Source organism: Diceros bicornis, chromosome 33, assembly GCF_020826845.1.
Source record: "Diceros bicornis minor isolate mBicDic1 chromosome 33, mDicBic1.mat.cur, whole genome shotgun sequence".
Classification (NCBI taxonomy): domain Eukaryota; kingdom Metazoa; phylum Chordata; class Mammalia; order Perissodactyla; family Rhinocerotidae; genus Diceros; species Diceros bicornis.
In genome coordinates, this window is record NC_080772.1 from 20,972,275 (window position 1) to 20,991,749 (window position 19,475).

At 34.0% G+C, this 19,475-nt stretch overlaps 1 protein-coding gene across 1 annotated transcript in view; it reads left to right on the forward strand.

The window, feature by feature from the left end:
- C33H8orf34 (chromosome 33 C8orf34 homolog) overlaps positions 1-19,475 on the forward strand; it is a 396,656-nt gene that overhangs the window by 364,014 nt on the left and 13,167 nt on the right. Inside the window, exon 12 of the mRNA XM_058528830.1 lies at positions 1,732-1,825. Within this exon, the coding sequence (XP_058384813.1) occupies positions 1,732-1,825 (94 nt within the window). The remainder of the gene's footprint in view (positions 1-1,731; positions 1,826-19,475) is intronic.

Below are 19,475 nucleotides of genomic sequence, written 5' to 3' on the forward strand. Positions count from 1 at the left end.
CAAGTATTTTTAAGAAACAAAAGACTCAGAAAGTTTTTCTTGTTACCTCCTCCTTAACCGCCTAAAAGAATTTAGGTAAATGACCTGTAACAGGAACAGAGCCATAACCAGAGATATCTACAAAGAATGTGGGCTAAATGTAGTGGCGGAGACTCAGCAGGGCCCAGAGATCAGAGTCCTTGTCATGTCTCATTGTCTCTGTGTGGCACAGCAAACATTTGTTTACCCATTTGCTTTCCATCTCCATGTGAATTTCCTTCTTCCCCTTTGAAGTCCCAAACCACTACCCGCAAAATCCTGTTTTGTTTTTAGCTGAAAATGCTATTTAAGGTGGTGTCTTCAGCCATTTTGGTGAGTTACTCAGTTTTCCTGGGTGTCTCCCATGTATAATGTTATTAAACTTTGTTTGATTTTATCCTGCTAATCTATCTCTTGTCAATTTAATTCTTAGACCAGTCAGAAGAACCTAGAAGGGTGGAGGAAAGTTTCTTCCTCCCCTACAGTACCCTTCAGCCTCTCCTTTTTCTTCCTTACTTTCTCCTACACAAATGCTTACTAAGTGGGTACGTATTTTTTGCCAGGCACTATAATACATGCTGGAAACGCATAGGTGAAAAAAGTTATCCATGTTCTCAAAGACTTTCTACATTATTTTTGAGGCAGGAAGATATGAAAGAACAATTATTACACAGTAATTGATATTAGTGCAATAGGCACATAAAGGAATAGAGAAGTAACTCTGTCTTAGAGGATCAGGGAAGGCAATAGAGATGACACCTGAGCCTTGGGAGGAATGTTAATGTTTGAGACAGATTAATAAACGTAGTGCATTGTAGGCAGGAAGTATAATATGTGAACACATGTTGGCAGATCAGACAGAATGATGAAATTAAGGAGCTATCAGTTAATTACAGCTGGAGTAGAAGTGTCAGTCGAGGTGGGATGGGGTTGGAATTGGTGGTAGAGCAGGCTAGACAAGTATGGATCATGAAGGACCTTGAGTTTAGATTTTATCCTGGGAACAATGAGGAGGCCATTCAAGGATTACGAACAAGGTAATGAATACATCATACGACATTTTAAAAAGCTCACTTTGGCAGCGAACTGGTGGGGAAAATAGGGAGGGTGTGAAACTTGATCCTAGAAAACTTCATAGATGGCTACTCCTATAGACAGGATGGGAGATGATGAGAATCTGCTTTAGGTCAGTGGCAGAAGGCACAGAGCAGCAAGGAAGTATATGAAAAATATATTAACAAAAATAAGGAAGTAATAATAAGAAGGAGGCAGTGAAGCAGTACTGAAGGGTATGGTTGAGAATGTTCTCTAAATCCTACTAAGCTTTGTTCTCATTAAAGGGAATTTGAACCCTCGATGGCAAAGAGGCACATTTTGCGCAATTTTACATCAAATATTTCATTATATTTCCAAGAACGAGTGCCAAGATTTCCATAAAAATATTAATTCAGGAAGGAACATAGTCTAGATAAGTATTTCTTTTTATTAAGACATTAAATCTTATTAAAAGGAGAATGTAAAGAAAATGATTTTAAAGTTTGTGGCATGTCTCTGACATGAAAATAAATTTAAACTCAGCACTCTTCTGTGTTGTGAGGAAATTCTTATTATGGTTTTTGGACATGTAATTCATGGAGACCTAAGTGTTCACTCATATTGGTATTCATGATATCGATCTAGATTTTAATCCAAAATGAATTTTTTCTTTGGCAGGATGAATCTTTAAAGCAATTGCAAGTAGTTCATCAACCGTGGATCTTGCCAAGCGACACAGAAAGCGAAGGTGTGGAAACAGAACAAGATAAACGTGAGTAGTCACTGCTGTTTATTGACAAATTGTTTTAGCCAAAGGATATCCACAACGAAGGCATATCGCTCTCAGAACATCAAACAACGTCTGCAAAAAATTCAGATTTGTTTAGGGAGAACATGTAAAGACAAGCTATACTTCAAGTCTATAAACCCTGATTCAATGATGTCTTAGTTGTGGTGCAGAGGCCCTTAAACTAACTTTCTGAAAAGAAGCGTAGTACCTTAAAAGAAGGAATTATTCTTCCTGAAGACCACATAAAATGTCCATTTGGAATGTGAATCTTCTATAAATACTGGAGAATTATATCGGTGATAACTTGTGATTATTAAAAAATTTCAAAATATTGTAGGATCAGCTCATTATTATATATGAAATTATCATTATTGGTTAAGTGAATACGTTTATGTGTATAGAAACTGTTCTAAGTTCACAAAACAAATTACTAATATAATAATACTTAAGACAAATAGAATATGTAGCTCTTGATTTCAGCCACTGAATTATAATCGCAGTAGAGAATGGATTGCTATAATTTGGCATGACTCGGTGCATGCTCTCCAGGGGTTTATTGACATTGTCAGACTTACGGGTTCAGCACTCTAAATGAGAGATCAGTGTACGGATTATATAGAGAAAAAATCACTTTTTAAAATAATAACATTTCAAAAGTTACTTTTTTTACCAATGGTAGCCTGCAGATGGAAATAAAAATTGTAAGTGATATCGTAGCCCTTGTGATAATTGATATGAAATGATTAATTAATAATTCCCCTGAGCCGTAGTCACTAGAGATACCTAATATTTACAGAGGTAACATTATGATGCTGTACCCAGAGGGATCCAGAAAACTACTCTTCCAGGTGAAAAGGCATTTTAAAATATTCTTATCTCACTTCTACAGCTGCAGGCTTATGTGACCAGCCAGGAGAGGGTCCTGAGAGGCAGAGTGCTCAGGTGAGAGGAGGAGGCATAGAGCCCAAGTGTCGCTCAGCTGGCACATTCAGAAATACAGGGATTAACATGGTGACATTTCCCAGATTCTATTGGAGGGAAACACCTTCTACAGAAAACAACTGATGAAGACGCATAAAGCAGACTGTTCTTTAATCAAGTACAAAAATAAAGAGAGTATTTTGGAAGATCTTTAAAGCAAGGGATCCTAAGTAAAATGGTCGAGGAAAAGAGCAGCATGGGATACAAAGAAGGGAATCCCCCGAATCTGAAAGAATTAATAGTGGCCCAGGACTTTTATGAAAACAGATGTAAACATAATACCTCTCCACCTCGCCTCACCCCGTTCTCCACACATTTAAGTATATATAAGCTCTTGTTCTAGAGTTTGGATTTGATAATTTTCACCAAATTCTTTTGAGGCCTTCATAAGTTTTGTGTTAAAAAAAAAACTCCTTCAAGCTAATGTGCATGTGTGTATTGTATAAAGACAATACATGTAATTGGACTAGTTTTACTCTGATTGTTAGGTTCAACACACAGAGGCCCAAAATGGGCAAGACCAGGTAAACAACATCCTTAAAAGAAGCACAGTGTGTTAATTCTATGAATATGCCGTAACTTACGATGAATTAAAACTTACAAGCAAGAAAAGAATTGATCAAAATAGCATATTTAATCCAAGTCTAAATTCAGACTTATTTCCTTTCCTTAAAATCCTTGTATCTCCAATCAGTATTAAGTCTGGAAAACAGCTCAATAATGCAAAGGAGATAAAAATCCCCAGAAATTTCTTCAACCCTTGACATCTAATCATATTGCCTTTCTGCATATACTTTCACAAGACTTTAATAATAAGTTGTAATTATCTTCTCTTCTACTAGGGAGCAAATTCTTTGTGAGAAGGAATCTGTTTTCTTCATCTTACTGAGGTACATAAGACCTCAATAGGTGCCAGAAGAATTAATAAATGAAGGAATGAAAGAATAGATTTCTTTGGTACTTTCTAGCTTGTTTATTAGGACAGTTGGAAATTTAAAACAAATAATAATTGTGAATGAATAATTGTCATAAAAATTATTTCTAGTTTTATTCAAATTTTAGTATTGGATTTATAGTTTAGCCATGGATTTTGCAATATGGTCTATCAATCACTCTAAAAAAGGGCATTCATGAACCCTCTAACCATGGACCTAGAACCAAAAATGTTTGATTTCAGCAATGTTGTACTTGGAGGTGATCCTTGACAATGGTAAACTGTTTGAAATAAAATCAGAGTTTAAAAATGATTAGGTGGTAATAGGAGCCATCTGGAAATGGAATGCTAGCCAGCATTGTAGCCAAGCTCATAGCATAGAGATGCAAATACTTCTCAAGAGCAGCATCCAACATTCAGGTGCTGGGACAGGTGTGAGGTGGAGCCATTGAGGCAATGGCTTCTCCATTGATACTTGTATTAAATGCATGTGGTTTGTGGAACAGCTGGCAAGATACGTATAGATCATCTACCTCTTTATTTTTTCAGTGAAAGGAAATAAATGACATAAATCTATGTCATTTACAGTCTGTGTAAAAGTCATTTACAGCATGTGATTTACAGTCTAGATGTTCATATATTAGAAATTTATGAGTGAGGAAAAGGACAAGATTCATCATTCCACTGGTAACACCTGTTTCTTGATTCAGCTTTCTATAAATTATACCCAGGTAATTTTATGGAATTTTCCAATTTCTCCTGAGACAAAATTATCATGGCGGAAAGTTTCCAAATAATGTCAGAATCTTTGTAGTGGTGCGTATTTCTTATTGCGTCATTTTAAAATAAGATTTAGTTCAAATAAGTTTTATAAAAGAGCACCTTTTAGGAATAGGTGTCTAAAATAATTAAATGGGAGGCTTTAAAAACTTTTATTATAAACAAGATAAGCAAACCTTTAATTAAGTAGATTTTTTTCTTTACTCTGCTTTTAGTTTAAAAGTATAGATTACAAGTTTAAAAAACTCATGTCAGGAGTATGTTTTTAATCTTTTAGATTATGGTATAAAGTCACTAAATAACTTAAATCACAGATATTGGAATCTACTGGGGTACTTGTTTGATACTCATATTCCTGAATTCTACTTAAGACCTATTGAATCAGAATCTCGGTGCATGGGACCCTGAATTCTATATTTCTAATAAACTCCTCAGGTGATCTTTGCTTATTCTACAGATTGAGAACTATTGCAATGAAAAGCCCAATGAATAGAGCTGGGTTTTCAGAATTGTCTCCATAGTATTGTTTGACTTTGGACTTTGTTTCTCTAGGCTGCTTTTCCCATCTGGAAGTGAAGTTTGGTTATAAAATGTGAGGACGGAGAAGAAAGAAGGCTGAAATTGAAAGGAATAAATGTGGAATAAAATTGAGGGACAGGTCCTCTAGTTAGTAGGTTCAGCATCTACAAAGATGCAAAGTCATCAAACAGCTACAGTCAAACTAGCCAGCACCCTCTAACTACATTTTGGATTTTTAAAATGTGAATAACCAAGCTAAAAACAAGCAAACAAACAAAAAACCAAACCAACCAAACAAAACAACGGAGATGCCCCAAATAAATAAGAGCCAGACTAAGTGGGAGCTTATGCTATGGTGACTCATTGAAACTTCAGATTTGGAATTAGGTCTTGAGCCCTGGGCTCTGAGGTCTTAATGTATCTAACAACTGGCGATTTGGCCCTGGGTCTGCACAAGGCAGGGGGGCTGATATGACGGTATTGTAGGCAGCTTGACACCTGGAGAAACTGCCACGTATGTAAAGGGAAACAAAACACCTGTACTCTCCAGCTGTGGAAAATAGCAGGGAAATTTGCTATCTATTCTAGGCTTTGGATGAAAAACATGAAGTTATTCATCTGAAATCAAACTCTCAGTTCTGTACTTAGGGCTGTTGGGTCCAAACTTAAACTACCTATATTGTTAGGGACCCAAAATTATAATAAAAAATTGGCCAGCATCATTAACATTCATAGGATCCTTTCATATGTAAATGCAAGAACTGAGGCACTTGCAACTCCCAAAATTTAAAAGTCAACTCCTACTGAAGATGAACTCTCAGACAAAATGTACAAATTGCGTGAAAAGATACAACAGTACAAGGGAGAGTCAGCAGATAGCAGGAACAGTAGAATTAGCATGACCAGAATTGAAAGTGATAGGATAATCAGAAAGAGATTACATTAAAAATATATTCAAAATGTTTAAAGATATAAGGGAGGAAAAGAAACCATACTGAAAAAAGAAGAGAGTGAGGAAAAAGACAAACATATTAAAAGATGATCAAAGAAGTCTACAAGTAAAAAAATAGTAGCTGAAGCTAAAAATTCAGTGTGTTAAATGTCTCATTAAAAAATCTGAAGGGAGAATTAGAGAAATGAAAAATGGGTCTGAGAAAGTCAGACAGAAAGCAATAAAGATATGAAAAATTTCAACTACAGGTTAGGAAACATGATACATATATGATACATATAAAATACATATATGTATATAAAATATATATTACAAGCTCCAGAAAAAGAGAAAATAGAGAGAGGAAGATAAGCAAATTTCAATCCTCCAATTGAGAAACATAGCAAACACTATGTATATTATTATCCATATTGTATAAGTACGAAATATCACAAAGAGAGAAAACCTTAAAAACAGATGTATATACCAGAAAAAGTATATGTCATATAAAATAATAAAGTTACACTTACAGGAGAATTCTTGTCAATTGAGACTACGTATCTTCTATGAGTTGAGAGGAAATCCTGTGCCCAGATAAACTACCAGGTATGAGTGATTATCATTCTTAGAATGTTAGTGAAAGAACTACTTCAGGATATATTTCAACAGAAAAATGAGTCCAGGAGAATGGTCAAGTATGAAAGAAACAAAGATGAGCAAAAAAATTGGTAAACGTGTTGGCAGCCCTTAATAATTACAGATTAAAATTTAAAAACATAAATTTCCAAGAGAAAACAGGAAAAGGGAAAAAAGCAAAGAAAAATATGCCAAATAGCAGATGCAAAATGTGATGGTGTAAATAAGCCCAAATACTTCATTTGTTACAAAAACCTAAGGTATGAAATAAAAGATGAGGCAAAAGTACTTCTTAACTGGCACTAAATTCCTGGGATTTGAATGAAGATCAAACAGGATGATATGTGTAAATATACTTTGCAAAATGTTGTATAAGTATAGTTTATAATTAATATAATAAAATTATATTATAAGCTTTGAGAGTCTTTAATAATCGAAGTAAAACTCAGATATTTTCAGTCTATTATGCATATAATATGGGATATGGACAAATACATTTTATTAAAATTTGCAGCAAAAAGAGTGTGTCTAACTTAAATATGTATACAGTGTGACCTTATACATGATAGGGGCTCTATGAATATTTGTTGAATAATTTATTGATTGAACAAATTAAAATATTACTTTTTCTAGAAGATAGATAAATATTAAACAAATATCCCTTGATAATTTTGCCAGCTAAAAAAAAAAAATTAAAACAAAAATGGATTCTATTTAATTCTATATTTATATTTAGATGGTTGTATTAACCTAAAAATTCTGATTGCCCCTCATAGAAACATTTATAAAGATGAAACTAAAACTGTAGATTTTAGTTTATTAACATTTTAAAACATTTATAGACTGTTTTAAAATGTTAATAAAGCTGAATTTAAACTATAATGAAAATTCTTAGAACCTAGGAAAAGGTAACACTGGATTGCTGCTTCAAAAAATTAAATATATTTTGAATTACCAGAAGTTAATGTTAAAAGGTTCAAGTTGGCAACTTTGCTCAAACACTTAGTACTAATTTTGATAGTAACATCATGTAACTTGATAGTATGTTATATTTCAATGTCCTTTCCTTCCCAATATATTTTAGTGTTAATGCTAATTTTAAAATTTCAACATGCGAATTTACTTATCTCTTACAAAATCATGGCACAAGACCCACATTAATGTTTTATTCTGTAAACAATATCCTTTTTAGTTTGGAAAAATTTAGAATTCCAGAAAAGTTTCCAAGATAATGCCAAGAATTTCCATATTACTCTCTCTGTACAGTTTCCCTTATTGTTAACATGTCACATTACCATAGTAAATTTACAAAACTAATAAACCAACGTTACTATTAACTGAACATCAGCCTTTATTTACTCATCATGCCTCCTTAGTCCCTGCTGATCTGTGACTGTTTATGAGTCTTTCCTTGTTTCATGACATTGAACATTTTGAGGAGTATAGGACAGGAATTTTGTAGAATGTCTCTCAGTTGGGATTTGTCTGATAGTTTTCTCATGATTAGACAGTGGTTATGGATTTGGGGGAAAAAGACGAAGAAGGTGAAACACGCTCATCATTTAATACTAGAGGATATATTCTATTAGCACAATATTACCCTATGTCACCAGGCCAAGGTAGTGTTTTCTAGTTCCTCCATTTTAAAGTTACTTTTAATCCACCTTTCTATATACAGTTCTCTGGAAATATGTCAGTAATTCTAACCTACATTCAAGAATTATGTCATCCCAGTGACTTCTGGCCTCTACAGTTTCCGATAAGAAGTCAGCTGCTAATATTATTGAGGACCTTTTGTATATAATGTGTTTTTTTTTTTCTTTCTGCTTTCAAGATTCTTTCTTGGTCTTTGTCTTTTGATAAAGTGATCTGTGGGTGTTGATATCTTTGAGTTTACCCTATTTAAATTTCTTGGATAAACAGATTAATGTTTTCATCAAATGTGTGAAGTTTTCAGCCATTATTTCTTCAAATAATTTTTCTACCCCTTTTTATCTTACATCTCCTTTTGGAACTCTGATTATATGTATTTTGGTGTACTTGATGGTATCCCACAGGGTCTCTGAAGAATTGTTAATTTGTCTTCATTTTTTTTTTTTTTTTTCTGTTCCTTAGACTGGATCTCAATTGACCAATCTTAAGTTCTTTAATTCTTTCTTATGTCAGCTCAAATCTGCTGTTGAGCCCCTCTAGTGAATTTTTCCCATTAATTCCAGAATTTCTATTTTGTTCCCTTTATAATTTGTATATCTTTATTGATAGCTTCCATTTGGTCTGAGTTCATTCTCATACTTTCCTTCAATTTATTTGACATGATTTTCTTTAGTTCTTTGAATGTATTCATACTAGTTGATTAAGTCTTTGTCTAGTAAGTCCATCATCTGGACTTCCTCAGGGATGGTTTCTATTGACTGCTTTTTTTTTCTGTTTATGGCCATACTTTCATGTTTATTGGCATGTGTGATATAATGATTTATAAGTGATGTCACTTATATTTTTGTTGGTTTGTTGAAAACTGGACATTTAATACAATATAATGAGGCCACTCTGGAAATTGGACCCTTTCCCCCAGGATTTGTTGTTGCTGCTGTTTTTTTCTTGTTGTTATTGCTGTTACTACTTTTTGTTTAATGATTCCTGAATTAATTCTATAAAGTCTATATTATTTGTTGTGTACAGCCTCTGAAGTCTTTGCTCAATAGCTCAGGAGTCAGCTAATGACTGGACAAGGTATTGAGGCATGCTGTGAACACTCCAGCAGTTTCCACCTCTGCTTATGCAGAGCCTCTAGGTCAACCAGAGGTGCGAGATAGAATCTTATCAAGTCTTTCCCGGGCAGGTGCACAGCACAGCACATCTGTGTGGTCTTCTAGAAGCCCAAGAATATGTCAGAGCTTTTGAAAGACTCTTATGGACATCTCATTCACCAGATTTTCCTTTTAATTTTTTTGGTAAGCCTCTTGTTTGCCCCAAGTGGTATCACTACCTCAGGCACCTGGTTGTTCTTGACAAATGTTGTAGGGACGGGTTTTCTCACTGAGTGAGCTCTGATTCAAGTCAAATAAAGAAAAAATGTTCAAGTGAGGATTTTCTGGGCAGCTTCCATAGAGGTCAATTAGTGACAATTCTCTAGATATGGGACATTTGATGGAACTCCAAACCTGTTCTGCTCCCTCTAGTGGGTCATAGGCTGCTTTTTCTTTTTTATAGCTACTGTCATTGTGAGGTTGATGATTTTGAAGGTTACTGCAGAGCTGGAGAGAAGGGTATTGATATTGGGTAAGTTAAAACCCCACACAGCTCACTGTTCTGAGTGAGATTCAGCTGCTTTCTTTAATAAATTTTCTATGGATTGTTGCAAGCCTTTGGTTAATTTCCAGAATTCTGAAAAAGTTGATTTTGGTGATTTTTACTAGTATTCTTGTTACTTTTATAGAGGAACAGATTTTTGGAGATCCTAGACCCTCATTTCAGAAGTGCTTTTCCTCTCCTATTATTTTTTTTTCTTTTTTTTAATTTCATCAGCCTAGTTTCCTCTCTCTTCGAGGAGCAGGAATATAATATCTTCATAATAGTTTATAGAATCAGACAATATTTGCTTCTTTAAGTCCTAGTTTTATGAGAAGCTATTAAAAGTAATTTTGTGGTAAAATAAGTTTGGGGAAATTCTACATATTATATTTGAGAGACTCTCAATTGTAAGACGTACTTTTGATACAACAACTTTTCAAGAGGCGCAAAGCAGCTCTACAATTCTAAATGAACAGATCAAGTGTAATCAACATTCTGGCTTAAAATGGGGGAAAATATTATCCATTGTTGACTTGAAGAAATGCTATAGAGGCTCTTTTAAAATATTTACATAGTAAAGTTACTGGGTAGTCCTGCAGCAACAAGATCTGTTTGACTGTATTTGGCTCAGGTTTTTTTGCACATTTACTTGAGTTCTTTTTGTGGAATGCCTGTTAACTCCTGTTTTCAGGGTGCCTGTAATGTGCAGAATGCTTCTTAACTGCTGGAAGAACAAGTGTCCTGGGATTTTAGGATGGGCTAATCTAATCTAATTCTCTCAATTTAGTGAAGAGGAAATTGATGCTCTAAGATATTGTAGGCTTGTTCATGTCACCTAGCTAGTAGTAGAGGCAGGCGTAGAATCATCATAAATCGTCATAAATATTTAAGGATTGATCTTTAACCAATAAATATAAATTAACTTAATAATTACTGTTAATTATCTTGTTAGAAGCAAGAATATTCTAATGTCAAATTGTGATTTTTCAGTATAATACTGAATGTAGAGAGTTTTGCTTATAAATAAGTTTTTTGCGATTTCTAGAGGCAAAATGCCTCTGAATTATTCGTGTGGCATTCTTGCTTTGAAATGTTTCCCATGTCTTTGTAAAATTCTAATATGATGAATGGTTCAATTGATTTCTAAGCTCATAGAAAAAATTTAAAGGGTAGCATTTAATAACATATAAAACTTAATCTCACCAAATAAACTATTATTAAGTGTAATGGAAACATGTGTCTAGTTGCTCAGCAGTATATAAGGTTACATGCTTCAGACTACTTGCTTTCTTCACTACAACTTCCTCATCATGTGCAACAGTAGTTAGAAAATTTCATAACAAGCATCAGAGAAGGCTGTATTTAAACAACAAGACAGTGGAATAGTTCTTTTGCAATGCAAAATTCTTTGGATTGGAGTATTGTATGGAGTTGAATTCTTTAAAATCAAAAATAGGAGATACATTGTTCAATTTTTTGATATTTTAGGAAATCAAAGTTATAAATGAGTAGCACATGTTTTTAATCCTTTTACCAAACACTTTTTGTTTGTCTTGCAATATTCTTATATTTGCACTAGGTGTGGCCTAAAACTACAAAATAAAATAATGAAAACAAAATGAAGGAAAATCTAGTTCATTCTTTAACCTTGATGGATTTAGCTTGTAGGGCAGCCTTATATCAGATGGGATATATCTTTCATAAATGAGGAGAATGTATTGGCTGGCTGCAGGTAAAGCCTATTGGTTCATTCTCTATGGATTTCATTCTGTATATTTTCAGTTAGTGCAAAGAACTTGAGCATGTTCACACCAGACACACTGTTCCATGATTTCCCTGGGCTCATTTTGCAACATTGACCTGCTTTACCTTCGCAAATTAAACAGATCTGGACATTTTTGTCCCAAACCAGGAATTTAGTTAAGATTCTCCAATAAGTTCCATATGCCTCATAGGCCGGATTACCTCCTTAGCTCAATCATATTTATGGATCTTGAATATCAACATACATGTAACGAAAAGCTGCAATGTGTTGGGCTCTATGCCATGGGGGATGAAAAAAAAGTTATGCTGTCTTTTCTCTTGTCAGTTACAAAGAAGTGCATAAACATCTGTAGCATGCAACATACTGTTTCTTGAGATAAATGTTGAGGAAGTCAAAGGATGGAAATACCACCCTGAGTCGGCAGTAGGTACATGGGATTAGAGAGATTTTCACGAAGAAAGTGGTGTTTGAACTGAGAGATGGGCAGGATTTTGAAGGGCAGGGATGGGCGAGAATGTCGTATAAGCAAAAATAACAGCATGGACAAGAATAGAAAGACCGGAAGAGAATTGTTTATGTTTGGTGGTGCAGGGTACATAGCAATTAGTACTGTTTGGGAAAGACACTGGACACTTACAGGGGATTAGAGAGAAATAAGTCTGCAAATGTAAGTCATGAAAAGAAGGGAGGGGGTCCAAATTGTAAGGATAAGAAATGTGAATTGATAAAGTAGACAGTGAGGACATCTTTACGTAGGGAGAAGCTCTGATGAGAACATCCATATCTACAGCTTTGCACTAACTTAGATGATGAGGAGGCCCAGGTGTTTGGCCTTTTACATATTTCTTAACTTGATGAGAAGAAAACTAGTTTTTAACTACCTGAACACTAGTGCTATTTCAAACAGAGATCATCATCTCCCTAAGACATGCCATTTACAAAAGACTGATACACGTTTTTTTAAAAATGATCTTCCTTACTAAGCAAAGAAGATTAACATGGACCAATAGTTCAGCCTAACTTATAGGAGGAGACATAAATCATCGTGAAAATGTTTTTTAAAAACTCTGTTTTTATTGGGTGTAGTTATTAATCTATCAATTAAATATCAGTAAAAATATGTAGCTCCAGCTTATAATTTTCATTCTATAAAACATAATCAACTTTAGAGGCCAGCCCGGTGGTGTAGTGGTTAAGTTTGCACACTCTGCTTTGGCGGCCCAGGGTTCACAGGTTCAGATACCAGGTGCGGACCTATGCACCACTTATCAAGCCATGCTGTGGCAGGCGTCCCACATATAAAGTAGAGGAAGATGGGCACAGAAGTTAGCCCAGGGCCAATCTTCTTCAGCAAAAAGAGGAGGATTGGCAACAGATGTTAGCACAGGGCTAGTCTTCCTCGCACACACACACACAAAAACACAATAAAACGTAATCAACTTTTAGAGTAAGCTCTTACCTGAAGTCTCAAAGCACACGTGATTTACATATTTTCAATAGTAATGCCCTTATCAGAAATATGGTTTACAAATATTGTCTCCCAATTGATAAGTTGCCTTTTCATTTTGTTGATTGTTTCCTTTGCTGTGTAGAAGCTTTTTAGTTTGATGTAACTTATTTTTGCTTTTGTTGCCTGAGCTTTTGATGTCATATCCAAAAAATCATTGCCAAGACCAATGTCAAGGAACTTTTTCCCTGTTTTCTTCTAAGAGTTCTATGGTTTCAGGTCTTACATTTAAGTCTTTAAAACATTTTGAGCTGATTTTTGTGTATGTTGTAAGATAAGGGGCCAATTTCATTCTTCTGCATATGGATACACAGTCTTCCCAATATCACTTATTAAAGAGACTATCCTTTCCCAATTATGTATTATTGGCACCTTTGTTGAAAATTTATTGACCATATACAATTGGGTTTATTTCTGGGCTCTCTATTCTGTTTCATTGGTCTATGTGTCTATTTTTTTTTTTTTTTTTTTTGGTGAGGAAGATTAGCTTTGAGCTAATGTCTGTTGCCAATCCTCCTCTTTTTGCTGAGGAAGATTAGCCCTGGGCTAACATCCATGCCCATCTTCCTCTCCTTTGTATGTGGGACACCTGCCACAGCATGGCTTGATAAGCGGTACATGGGGCCGTGCCCGGGATCTGAACCTGTGAATCCCAGGCCACCAAAGCAGAGCACGTGAACTTAACCACTATGCCACTGGGCTGGCCCCTATGTGTCTATTTTTATGTCTGTACCATATTGTTTTGATTACTACAGGTTTGTAATATAATTTGAAATCAGAAAGTGTGATGCCTTCAACTTGTTTTATCTTTCTCAAGATTGCTTTGGCTATTTAGAATCTTTTCTGGGTCTGTAAGAATTTTAGAATTGTTTTCTATTTCTGCGAAAAATGCCCTTAGAATTTTGATAGGGATTTCATTGAATCTGTATATTGCTTTTTATGGACATTTTAGCAATATTAATTCTTTCAATCGATGAGCATGGGATATCTTTCCATTTACTTATGTCTTCTTCAATTCCTTTCACCACTGTTTTATAGTTTTCAATGTACAGATCTTTCACCTCCTTGGTTAAATTTATTCCTAAGTATTTTATTCTTTTGAGGCTATTGTAAGTGGAAGTGTTTTCTTGATTTCCTTTTCAGATAGATCATTGCTGTTGTAAAGAAATGCAACTGATTTTTGTATGTTGCTTTTGTACCCCGCAACTTTACTGAATTTGTTTATTAGTTCTAACAGGTTTTTTTGTACGTGTGAAGTCTTTAGGTTTTCTACATATAGGATCATATTGTCTACAAACAGTGATAATTTTACTTTTTCCTCTCTGACTTAGATGCCTTTTATTTCTTTTTCTTCTCTGATTGTTCTGGGTAGTACTTCCTGTACTATGTTGAGTAGAAGTGGTGAGAGTGGGCATCCTTGCCTTATGCTGGATCTTAGAGGAAGAGCTTTCAGTTTTTCTTCATTGATTGTGGTGTTATCTGTGAGATTTCTATAAATGGCCATAATTATGTTGAGGAAGTTTTCTTTATACCTATTTTATTGAGAGTTTTTATTAAACCATATAGCTGATAAGGGATTAATATACAAAATATATAAGGAATTCATACAACTCAGTAGCAAAATTCCCCAAATAACCCAATTGAAATGGGCAATAGATATTTTTCCAAAGAAGAAATGCAAATGGTCGACAAGTACATGAAAAGGTGCTTCACATCACTAATCATCAGGGAAATGCAATCAAAGACACAATGAGATATCACTTCACACCTTTTAGGATACTATTATCAAAAAGATAAAAGATAAGTGTTGGTGAGGATATGGATAAAAAAGAAGCTTTGTACATTGTTGGTGGGAATGTAAATAGGTATAGCCATTATGAAAAACAGTATGGATGGTTCTGAAAAAACTAAAAATAGAACTATCATATGATCCAGCAATTTCTCTTCTGGGTATGTACCCAAAGAAAATGAAGTCAGTATCTTGAAGGATATCTATGCTCCCATATTCACTGCAGAAGTATTCTCAATAGCCAGCATATGGAACAATCTAAGTGTCTGTTGATAGATGAAAGGATAAAGGTGTATATATACAATGGAATATTAATCAGCCTTAAAAAAGGAGGTGATGACGTTTGCAACAACATAGATGAACCTGGAGGACATTATGCTAAGTGAAATAAGCTAGACAGAAAGAAAAAAACTGCTTGATCTCACTTGTATGTGGACTCTAAAATGGTCAAATACATAGAGGCAAAGAGTAAAATGGTGATTACCAGGGGCAGGAAGGTGGGGGAAATAGGGAGGTATTTGTCAAAGGGTGCATAGTGGCTGTTATGTAGGAGGAATAATACCATGTTGAATACTAGAAATTTGCGAAGATTGATTTCTGGTGCTCTCAGTACAAAAAGAAGGTAACTGTAAGGAGATAACGTTAATTAGCTTGACTATAGTAATCATTTCACTCTGTATACATGTATCAAATCATCATGTTCTACACTTTAAGTACATACAATTTATATTAAAAAATAAAGTAAAGAAAGCATACATGACCGTTTCCTATAAAGGGATTACAAATTTTATGTGGGTAACTGTTTTCTCACTGTGTAGGTAGTCTTATAGACATAAAATTTCAAAGATGGAAAACATCTTGAATATCAGCCATCCAAGCTCTTAATTTTATAAGCGAGGAAACGGAAGCCCAAAGGGGTGACAGTGACATTTCACACCTGTTAGGTTAGTTAATTGATCAGAGATCAGGAACAAAGAAAATTTCTGCAGACGTTAGCACATTCCGCTTTTCTACTCTGCCTGGCTTTCTTTTTGGTTCAGTGTTCATGTTCCGGACCCAGAAGAGAGTTCAGATTGGGCTTCTTTAGCTGAAAAACAAACGTATATCCAGAGGAGGAATATTAGGGGAATTTATTGACCAGGAGGCAGTGTTTATACATTTTTCTCTCCTGGTTTAGATTTTCTTCTTGATCTTAGGTGTAACTCTTGAAAAAACTGTGCTGTTTTGGAATGACTTACTGCTTTTGTTGAAACCTGTATCTGGGTTCCACTTCATATCTAAGGCTATGTTGTCAAAGGACACATAAACACAAAGTGATTGTTTATCCCCATGTAGTAATATTTAAAGGCAAGAGACTTTGAACTAATAGCCTATGGGCTGGATTTACCCACAGACATGCTTTATTTGGCTAGGACAATATTTTAACATAAAAATAAACTTCAGCTAACATTTAAAAGTTAGGAGGTATCAAGTGAAAAGTCCAGATACTCTTCTCTTTGAAAAACAAAAGATCTGGCAATACTAGGCTGGTATTGCCTTGTAGCAGCAGTCAGCCTGAGCTGCGTGGCAGCATTAGATGATGAACTTCCCGTCCGGTTTGCCACAGCCGTTACTGCTTCCTAATGCCTCCCACCTAGCCTGCTTCACTGATTTACGTTCCATTCCTGCCCTGGTCAGAATTTAAGGTTACTGTCTCTGCTCTCTGACAGGGTCATAGGACTTCCTTGTTAGCCAAAACTATTTCCCTCAACGTATCCGCATTTTTTTCTAGTCACATTGTCTTTCTGCCTCAAATGTTACCAGTTCCTAAATCCTTTCTGTTAACCAGCAACCGCTTTCACAGATACAATCTATAGTGTTGCTAGGATTAAGTCCACAAAAATTCATATTCAGACCTTAGCGCAATTTAGTCTTGTCTGATGGCATTTACTTAATACTCAACTTGAATCTATCTAATAGAAAGAGGGGATGTGATGCTTTGGTTTGGAGGGAGAATGTTTTAAAAAATTGGAAAAATAATAAAACAAAAATAACTCATATTATTACCACTCAAAAATGTTTTCTGTTATTATTTTGGTGATTTTTTTCCCCCAAAATTAAAAAAAATATTTGTCTTGTGCACTGTCTCTCCTATACAGCCATGTGTACACACACTTACACACCTAAGATCATCTACACAATAATATATGATGAAATGCATCCTATATACAGTTTTGTAATATGACTTTAACATTATATTTTAAATCTTTTTCACTTGTCCAAATATTTCCATTGTCCAATATTTATAATATGTATGTAATATTTATGATTTTTAAAATAAATCCATAATACTTCATTATCTGGATGTACAGTAATTTATTTAATCACTCCTCTATGGTTGAACGTACATTTATATCAAATTTTTTTGTTATTCTAAATGATACTGTGAAGAATTTCTTTGAGCATTCATCTTTGTAGATATTCATGAGAGATATTTTTAAAATTTATTAGACAAATTACCAAATATCAACCCAATTTTTTTCTTAAATTCTATGTGCAATTAATGAAGGGGTAATTTTAGCTTTAATATATTGGTTGATGAAAATAGTATTATATTTCTTAAAGGATATTTCTCAAATTCTTGCATCTGACTTGATTTATAAAAACATATTATTTAGTACTTAGGTATTAAATCTCTAGCCAAAATACTATAAAAAGTACAGAAGTAAGATCCAGTCTCTGTTCTCAAGGTCGTTTTATTTTAACTGAGGGAAAAAGATGAACATGTATGAAACAACTGCAAAAGTTTGAGGATGGAAAATTTGGTGCTTAATTGTGAAGTTTCAATACACAGGAATTTAAATGAGAAAATGCTTTAACAAAACTGAGGATATTTGATTGATTTGCAAAGGAGTCAAAGAAGATGTTTTTGTTAGATTGCAATTATTTCTGAAACTAGGTTCAGTACCACCTACAGATACATTGAGGATGTTATTGATGATTTTCAAGAAAACAATTGCCAGCTCTAACAAATGAACCTTTCATGAACTACCAAAACAGAGTTCTCTACATAGAAATGTTTTTAATACATTTTCTCAAGGGACACAAAAACATTATTGTAAACAAAATAAAGAACATTTTCAGCACTATTTTTTAAAATTGTGAAATATAATACATGTGCAGAACATTACAAAAAATAAATGTATAATTTAGTAAAAAAATGACAAAGTAAACACCCATAAACCACCATCCAGTTTAAGAAATAGCCCTAGAATCTCCTCTCTTGTTCACTCATCATTATCTGCAAAAAGATTGCCATTATCTTATAGGTTATCATTGCCTTGCTTTTCTGAATATGTAACAACATATTAATGCATTTTAAACACTAAGGTTTAGAATATCCTAGTTATGGTGGAAATTTTGGTCTCATTCCTGATCTAAAAAGGAAAGCTTTCAACATTGCACCATTAAGTATGATATTTGCTATAGGTTTTTTTCTATGTATACATTTTTTAGAGTAAGAAAATTTTCTTGCATTCTAAATCCATTGAGTTTTTTTATCATGATAGATGCCAAAATTTATCAAATGTTTTAATCCATTTTTTATATCATTTTTCTCATTTATTATCTTAGTGTGGTTAAATCCGTGGATTAATTTTCAAAAGTTAATGGGGTATTGCATTCTACAATAAACTCGACTTAGTAGGGATGTTGGTAAAAATTTCTGTAGGATTTTTATGTCTATGTTCATAAGTCCATTGGCTTATTTGGCAAAAAAGTTTTACTTTCTTGTAATTCTTGTTATTTATTGAAATCAAGATTGGATAGCCTCATAAAATGGGTTGTGGAATGTTTCCTCATGGATTCTCTGGAAACGTTTGCATAACACTGAATTGTTTCTTAAATGTTTGGAAGAATTCAGTGATGGAGTTACATAGGCTTGAATATGTCTTCATGTGAAGATTTTTAATTATGGATTTAACTTCTTTAATAGTTACATGACTACTCAGATTCCCTATTTCCTCTTGTGTCAGTTTTGCCAAGTTGTATTTTTCCAGGGATTCGCTCATTTATTTGCATTTTCAAATGCGTTGTCATAAAGTGTTTATAATATGCTCTTATAGCTTTAAAAAGCTTAGTTCAAGTTCTATAGAGATGTCTCTTTTTTACTCTAGATATTGATTATTTGTGCCTTCTCTCTTTTTAGCTCATTCAGAAGTTTACTAATTTTATTGGTCTTTCAAATAAACCAACTTTTGCCTTGTTGATCCCTTACATTGTATGTTTCCTGTTTTATTGATTTATTATTTATATATTTTATTTCTTTCTACTTCTTCTGAGATTTATCTTCTGTTCTTTTTCTTCTTATATTTTAGGTGTCTATTCATCAGTATCCTAACAAAAAACAAATAGTTTATTTAGAATAATTCAAGGAGGGTTTACAAAGGGTCTATTTACAAAGATGTAAGTGAAAGGGATCGCAAAGAATAATGGAGTACTTTAAAGCCAATAGCAGCTGA